This window comes from Triticum dicoccoides, chromosome 6A (assembly GCF_002162155.2).
Source record: "Triticum dicoccoides isolate Atlit2015 ecotype Zavitan chromosome 6A, WEW_v2.0, whole genome shotgun sequence".
Lineage (NCBI taxonomy): Eukaryota > Viridiplantae > Streptophyta > Magnoliopsida > Poales > Poaceae > Triticum > Triticum dicoccoides.
Genome location: NC_041390.1, coordinates 176,688,271 through 176,695,752, shown reverse-complemented (window position 1 = coordinate 176,695,752; position 7,482 = coordinate 176,688,271). Strand labels below are relative to the sequence as shown.

The following is a 7,482-nucleotide window of genomic DNA, read 5'->3' as shown; positions in this document are numbered from 1 at the left end:
CCCAAAACTAAGCGATTTCGTTCTTCTATTGCACTTGAGCTTGCCGATCGATGACAGTTGTGTTCAACTTCTACGTCGATGCAGACTAAAATGGGTGGCAGATTTTCTCAATGTCGATGGCTCTTGGAATATGTTGCTTCTCACACAACATTTCCTTTCAGCTGATGTCTCTAAGATTCTAAAAATCAAGGCCTCTCGTAGATTCGAAGCAGACTCTCTTGCCTGGCAGCCCGACAAGCAAGGGAGATTCTCAGTGCGGTCGGCATACAATATGGCCCGCGATCTGATCATGGCACAACAAGGAGTTGGAGAATCAAGCACGAGAACAGATGGGTCTAGACCTGCATGGAAGCTGCTATGGAAAAGTGGGGCTCCACCTAAGGTCTGTGGCTTCGCTTGGAAAGCTGCTCGAGAGGCACTGGCTACTCGTGCGAATAAGAAGCGCCGACACATGGAATTGGATGGAACCTGCACAATATGTGGGCAAGAGGATGAAACAGTTCATCATGCTCTAATCAGATGCCCTCACGCCCGGGACCTATGGGATATAATGCATACGGTCTGGGATTTGCCGCCGGCTGAAGCTCTCCGAAACGAAGAGCTGGACTGGTTGCTAATGCTACGGTTCAGCAAATGCTTGTTGATGAAGAGCTTTTTTTGTTACAACAGTCCCATGAGACATGGCTGTTAAAAGGGGATCAAAACACTTCATTTTTTCATAGGATTGCCAATGGAAGGAAAAGAAAAAACACAATTCACTCTTTCTCCAGTGGAGAGGAGATGATCGAGGGTACTGAAAACTTATTAAAACATGCTACAGATTACTATAAGGAGCTCTTTGGGGCAGCTCCGGGTAATCTTTTCCATCTTAATCCTAATTCTTGGGGAGAGGATGAAAAACTTACTGATTCAGACAATGATTTCCTTACTCGTCCTTTTAGTGAGGAAGAAGTTAAAGCGGCCCTCTTCTCTATGGATAGCAATCGTGCTCCAGGCCCGGATAACATACCAGCAGAATTCTATAGATTCTGTTGGGAGATTGTTAAGTATGATATCATGAACCTATTCGTGGCCTTCCATGAAGGCACCTTGGATGTAGAGAGGCTAAACTACGGTATCATCACTCTCATTCCCAAAATTAGTGGAGCGAAGAAGATACAAGAATTCCGCCCTATCTGCCTCCTCTGTTGCCCTTACAAGCTGATTACCAAAGTTTTAGATAATAGAGCGGTAGTGTTTGCTGATAAACTCATTAGCCGCCATCAAAATGCGTTTATCAAAAAATGAAATATAATGGATGGGATGCTGACTTTGCATGAGGTCCTCCACCACACTCATGTAAAAAAGAGAACCGGGGTTGTGCTTAAACTCGATTTCGAGAAAGCGTACGACAAAGTCAATTGGGACTTCCTTCTTGAATGCCATAGACTTAGGGGCTTCGGAGATAAGTGGTGCTCCTGGGTTGATCAAGTTTTACGAAACGAGACAGTGAATGTTAAGATTAACAACACGGTAGGGCCGTATTTCCAAAGCTTTAAGGGGGTTCGTCAGGGAGACCCTATGTCCCCCTTTTTGTTCAATCTAGCAGCTGAATGTTTATCCAAAATGGTTTTCAATGCTCAAAAGAATAATCTGCTCAAGGGCTCGCGGCTGACCTCGTTCCAGGGTGTGTCTATCCTTCAATATGCTGACGATACGATCCTTTGTATCAAGGACAATATCGAGCATGGTGTTAACCTTAAGCTGTTGTTATATCTCTTTAAGCTTATGTCTGGATTTAAAATCAATTTTATGAGAGAGAAGTGCATTTTTCAACCCTGAATTCTTGCCCTAGTCTAATTTACAACCTCGAACTTCAATACCATCTAAATTACAACCCTCAACTCTCAAAAACGGTCAGGATTCAACCCTCCCCTCCTTGTTGACCGGTTTTGACCAGGGGTGACTAGTTTTGACCAACAGGTCCAATCAGCATGCCACGTCGAAAAAAAATTCAAAAATTCAAGAAAAATATAAATAAAAATCTGTAAGATCGAGAACAAAATCAGGGAAAAATAAAAAAACAAATTTCCGAAAAAAAATTGCAAAAAAAATGCGGAAACTTTTCTGTAATTTTCGAGAAAAAATAAAAAATGAACTTTTTTGGAAATTAGTTTTTTAGAATTTTTTTTCTATTTTACAGTTTAATATAATTTTCTTGGGAATTTGAATTTTTTCCCTTGGACTTTTTTATTTTAAGTATTTTTGGTTTTTCATGGAAATGTTGATAATTTTGTTTTTCAGAAATTCGATTTTATTTATTTTCCCTGATTTTCCAAGAAATTTGATTTTTTTTATTTCTTTTCCTGGATTTTTTTATTTTACAGCTTTTTAAAAATAATGCTGATGTGGCATGCTGACTGGACCCGTTGACTGGTCAAAACCGGTCAACGGAGAGGGGAGGGTTGAATCCTAGCCGGTTTTGAGAGTTGGGGGTTGTAATTTAGACTGCATCGGAGTTTGGGGTTGTAAATTAGACCAGGGCAAGAGTTCGGGGTTGAAATATGCACTTCTCTCATTTTATGAAAAGTGAGGTCCTGTGTGTGGGAGGTGATGAGTCTACTCTCCATAAGTATGCGGACCTTTTTGGATGTAAAATTGGCCACTTTCCTATGAAATACTTAGGGGTGCGTGTGAGTTATTCCTCTTTGCGGAACATCGACTGGGAGTTTGTTGCTATTAGATACCTCTTGAGTTGCGATGCTTGGATTGGCAACTCCACCTCCTCTGGTGGAAGATTGACTTTACTCAATTCTTCCCTGTCCAGTATAGCTTACTACTACATGTCTATGTTCCTTCTCTCTAAGACCTTCATTGAGAGACTGGACAAGTATCATCGTAAGTTTTTCTGGTGCGGTGGCATGGAGAAAAAACGTTACCATCTTGTTAAGTGGTCTCGAGTGTGCCGATCTAAGAAAAAAGGTGGGCTTGGAGTGAAAGACCTCCATAAGCAAAACATATCTCTCCTGGCAAAATGGTGGTGGAAACTAGATACGGGTGAAGGCCTATGGCAAGAAGTAATTAAAGCCAAGTATCTTAGAAACTGTTCTGTAGCCACGGTGAAAATGAAGTTCAATGATTCACCTGTCTCGAAGGCTTTACTCAAAGTGAAAGAACATTATATGGCTAGAAGGAATGTGATCATTAATTCTAGTAATGTGGCCAGGATCTGGCAGGACCCTGTTGGTGAGCACCCACCATTGTGTGAGAAATAGCCGGTCTTGTTCAGCATAGCTAACCACCCTGACGATACGATCGCTCAATTTCGGGGCAGAAAAAGGGGGGACATCTTCAGAAGAAGATTGAGCCCCGATCTAGCTATCCAGTTTGCTGGATTAAAAAGTATTGTTCAGAGCATTGCTCCTTCCGTGGAACCTGATAAAATCAAATGGGTTCTTGGCCCTAAAGAGAAGTATACGACGAAAGCGATGTACTCTTACCTTGAGAGAAATATCTCTGGGTGCGATTATAGATGGATTTGGAAGGCCAAACTGCCAACCAAAATCCAGATCTTTCTGTGGCAATTGTTTCAAGATGTAGTACTAATCAGAGATGTTATGAAACGCAGGAACTGGGCAGGCGACCCCCGCTGCTCGTTCTGTGATTGTAGAGAGACCTACCTTCACTTTTTTTTCTGTGTCCTGTCGCTAGAACAGTTTGGCGAACGGTGGGGGCGATGCTTGGCACTGACTTATGCCCGAACAACCTGTGCCAGTTCTACTTCTGGTGTTATGCTTTTCTTCCCCAAGGGGAACGACACTTCATTGTGGGCTTAGCGGCTGTTTGCTGGGCTATCTGGAACCGCAGAAACCAAGCTACTTTTGAACACAAGAAAATGTCGTCTCCTTTTGAGATTGTCTTCACAACTTGTGTACATTTGAAATATTGGGCAGGACTGTTGAAAGGCTTGGAGCGGGAAGAACTGGATCACGGCGCGCTGCTGCTGAGGGACAACGCCATGAGGATGATGAGGTTATGCGCATCTGCTCACACCGAGAGAAGCTCGGAATGAAGCCTGAAGACTGATGCCGTGGGGTTCTGGAGTTGGAATTTGCGCGACGTCATCTGTGGCGGCTGTTTTGCCCCCCTCCCCCTCTTCCCCTATGTGTCATTTACTTGTGTCCCTTTGACGTAGATTGAGCTCGACTGCTATGTGTCGGGGGTTTCTTTGGTCTGTAGCTACTTGTTAAATGGTGTCTCAGGGTTTTCGCCCCACAGTAGGTGCTTCGATTGCGAGCATCTATGGTGGGTTTCCCTGGGATGCTTGAACCCGTTTTTTCCCTTTCCCTTTCGTTTTGTTCTAGAACTCGATCTGTATTTCCGTTATTCAGTTAATGAAAAGGGGATTAACCCGGTTCAAAAAAAGGAAATGAATGAAATACAACGCATGCTTGTCCTGATAGTGTTGTGGCGTGTGTGGCATGTTCACAATGAGCTCACCCATGAGAAGCCTTTGATTCCCGCTGAAGCTTCTAAACATTTCCTATCAAGCTTGTAGAATGGTTGCTATTGATCAGGCACCATCCGCATGCAAGACCTCACCAAAGGTAAAATTCCGAACATGATGTATAGACCAGCATTGATGTGTACGAGCAAGTCAATCTGTCCGAGTACTATAGCATCACGGGAGCCTCCACCAGAAAATTATGTCAAGCTGAATTTTGATGGTTCATATGTTGCTGCGGACGGATCCGCAGGAGCAGGCATGATCCTGCGTGACCATGCTGGCCAGGTAATCTTTGGGGCTTGTAGATGGCTCTTCGATTGCCCCGGACCTCTAGAGGCTGAGTTTGCTGCATGTGAGGAGGGACTTAAGTTGGCACTACATTGGTCACAAAAACCAATATTGATGGAGACTGATTGCGTTGAAATCTTGTCCTTAGTGAATGCAAGGTCACTTGATCGTTCGAGGAACATGTACCAGGTGGCTGTAATAGCAGAACTGTTGAAGTAGAGGCAAACTGAAATTAGGAAAATCAAGAGAACAGAGAACCAGGCCGGGCATGCAATGGCAGCCATTGGACGTCAACAACAAAAAACGGCATGTTGGTTAGCAAATATCCTCAGAAGATTAGCACTATCATCATGAATGAATTTTTTTTTGACCAGATGAATGATTGTAAGAACATTATATATTACTCAAGTAATGAATTGATTTTACCCCGCAAAAAAAAGTTGTGTTCAACTTCATCACGGCGGAGACGAAATTACAAAATACTCGGGTCCAAGAGACTCATGTGATTTGAGTCGGCACGTAGGTAGGACTCTGGGTTCAAGAGTCTCCCAGTGATTGACGACATACTTTTATTTAGTTTAGCACGGACCGATATAACGGAATTCTGTTAAGCACTTCCTTATACAGGAGTACGCGCGTAGGCCTATCTATTACTAGATCCGATCCATCATGCCGGCGTCGAGCGCAAAGGCGGTGCTGGAGACGGCGGCGTCGACGTCGACGTGCACCCCGGAGACGGTGCAGCGCAAGCACGTGTTCGACATCCGCGGGTACAGCCAGCACAAGCTCCTCGGCCCCAACGTGTACATCAGCTCGGGCGCCTTCGCCGTCGGCGGCTTCGACTGGAACATCCGCTACTACCCCGGCGGGTACCTGAAGCCCAAGTACGTGTCCGTCTACCTGGAGCTCCTGAGCGCCGGCGCCCGCGTGCGCGCGTCCTGCGACCTGACCGTCGTCGGCCAGCGCCCCGGCTCGCCCTCCCTGGTTTCGCGGACCCCGCCCATGCTCTTCACCTCCGACCTCAGCAGGTTCGCGCCCAGCACCAGCAAGTTCGTCAAGAGGAGCAAGCTGGAGTCGCCGTCGTGGGGGCTCGTCCACGGTGACCGCCTCGTCATCGAGTGCGTGGTCACCGTCTTCATGTACCCGACCGTGGTCACCCGGGCGGCCGCGCCGGACGTGGGGGACCCGCCCTCGGACCTGCAGCGCGATCTCGCCAGGATGTACGAGTCCCAGGCCGGGGCGGACGTCGGCTTCCTCGTCGGAGGGCAGGGCTTCCGCGCCCACCGCACCGTGCTGGCCATGAGGGCGCCGGCGTTCATGGCGGGCGTCGTGCGTGGCGGCGGGCTGGGGTTCTCTGGCGGGTGCGTCGACATCAACGACATGCAGCCTGAGGCCTTCGACGCTCTCCTCTACTACATCTACATGGATTCGCTCCCTGCCGCCATACGCGACGTGGACGGAGACCGTAAGAGGGAGCTTGTCATGGATCTGCTTGCGGCTGCGGACCGGTACGATATTCAAAGGTTGAAGCTAATATGTGAAACCGCCCTCTCCAAGACCCTTGAGGCCAATACCGTGGTGACCACGTTGACTTTAGCAGAGAAGCATCACTGCCAGAGGCTCCGTCAGGCTTGTGTTCAATTCATAGCTTCTTCTGTAGATCAAATCAAGTGATGATAGGTTCAAAAAATCAAGTGACGAATCTTGACTAATATATACTCCCTTCATACCATAATATAAAAACGTTTTGACACTACAATATAAGATGTTATTATAATTATATACTAGCAAATATGCCCGTGCATTGGAACGGGAGACAAAAAATTATGGCTAACCAAATAAGTATGACCCAATATCCTGGTATATGAGTGTACTCTATTTTAACACAGTGGCTCATCATGTTGCCATTTTTTTCTCACCCTAGCCGATGATGATCGCGATGTCCACGTGATCACAATATATTCGATGCGGTAAATCCCAAGGCTATGAGTTTGTCGGTGTATGCCACATTTGTCATTATGTTGCGCAAGGGAACATTTAAAACTTTAAAAAACAAATCTCATTGACTACGAACTATTCCCAACGCCAAGACATATAAAGACTTTCGAAAAACTAATCAAATCCTAGACATAAAATACTTTTGAACCAGTGAACAGTTTTTCGAACCGACATTTTTTTTTGAAATTTATGATTTTCTCAAAATAATCATGAACATTACTTTTGTTTACAAAACTATTTAAATGTATGAATCGGTTTCAAATTCATTAACATTTTTATTACTCACCAAACATTTTTTGAATCGATGAACTTTTCTTTAAAATTGGGAAACAAATTAAAAAACAAAATATTTATTTTTATTTTGTGAACATTTTCTAAAATGTATTGTACATTTTTTTCCATATTCCGGAATATGTTTTGAATACACGATCATTTTTTCAAAATCATGAACATGATTTTATTTCCCGACCATTTTTTTCAAAATTGTGATTCTTTTTAATTTTGCGAACAGTTTTGCAAAACCACCAACATTTTTTGAATCTGCAATTTTTTTATGATTTTCTAAACATTTTTGAATTCACATATATTGTATGATTTCTCAAACATTTTATTTTTGAAAACTCGCAACTTTTAGAATATTAAAATCACGAATTAATTTAAAGAAGAAAGAAGAAAGAAAACATAATGAGAAAAGAAAAGACAAAAAAGCA

General features: G+C 44.1%; 1 protein-coding gene across 1 annotated transcript; it reads left to right on the top strand.

Annotated features, from left to right (window-relative positions):
• The first annotated feature begins 5,443 nt into the window (after window positions 1–5,443).
• Window positions 5,444–6,448, top strand: LOC119314958 (BTB/POZ and MATH domain-containing protein 1-like). Its single transcript, XM_037589638.1, has one exon. It carries the CDS (start codon window positions 5,444–5,446, stop codon window positions 6,446–6,448), a length of 1,005 nt encoding a protein of 334 aa, XP_037445535.1.
• The last annotated feature ends 1,034 nt before the right edge of the window (window positions 6,449–7,482 follow it).

What these genes read in the sequence shown, in the direction of transcription:
- LOC119314958 (XM_037589638.1), top strand. Translation starts at nt 5,444, where the DNA reads ATGCCGGCGTCGAGCGCAAAGGCGGTGCTGGAGACGGCGGCGTCGACG.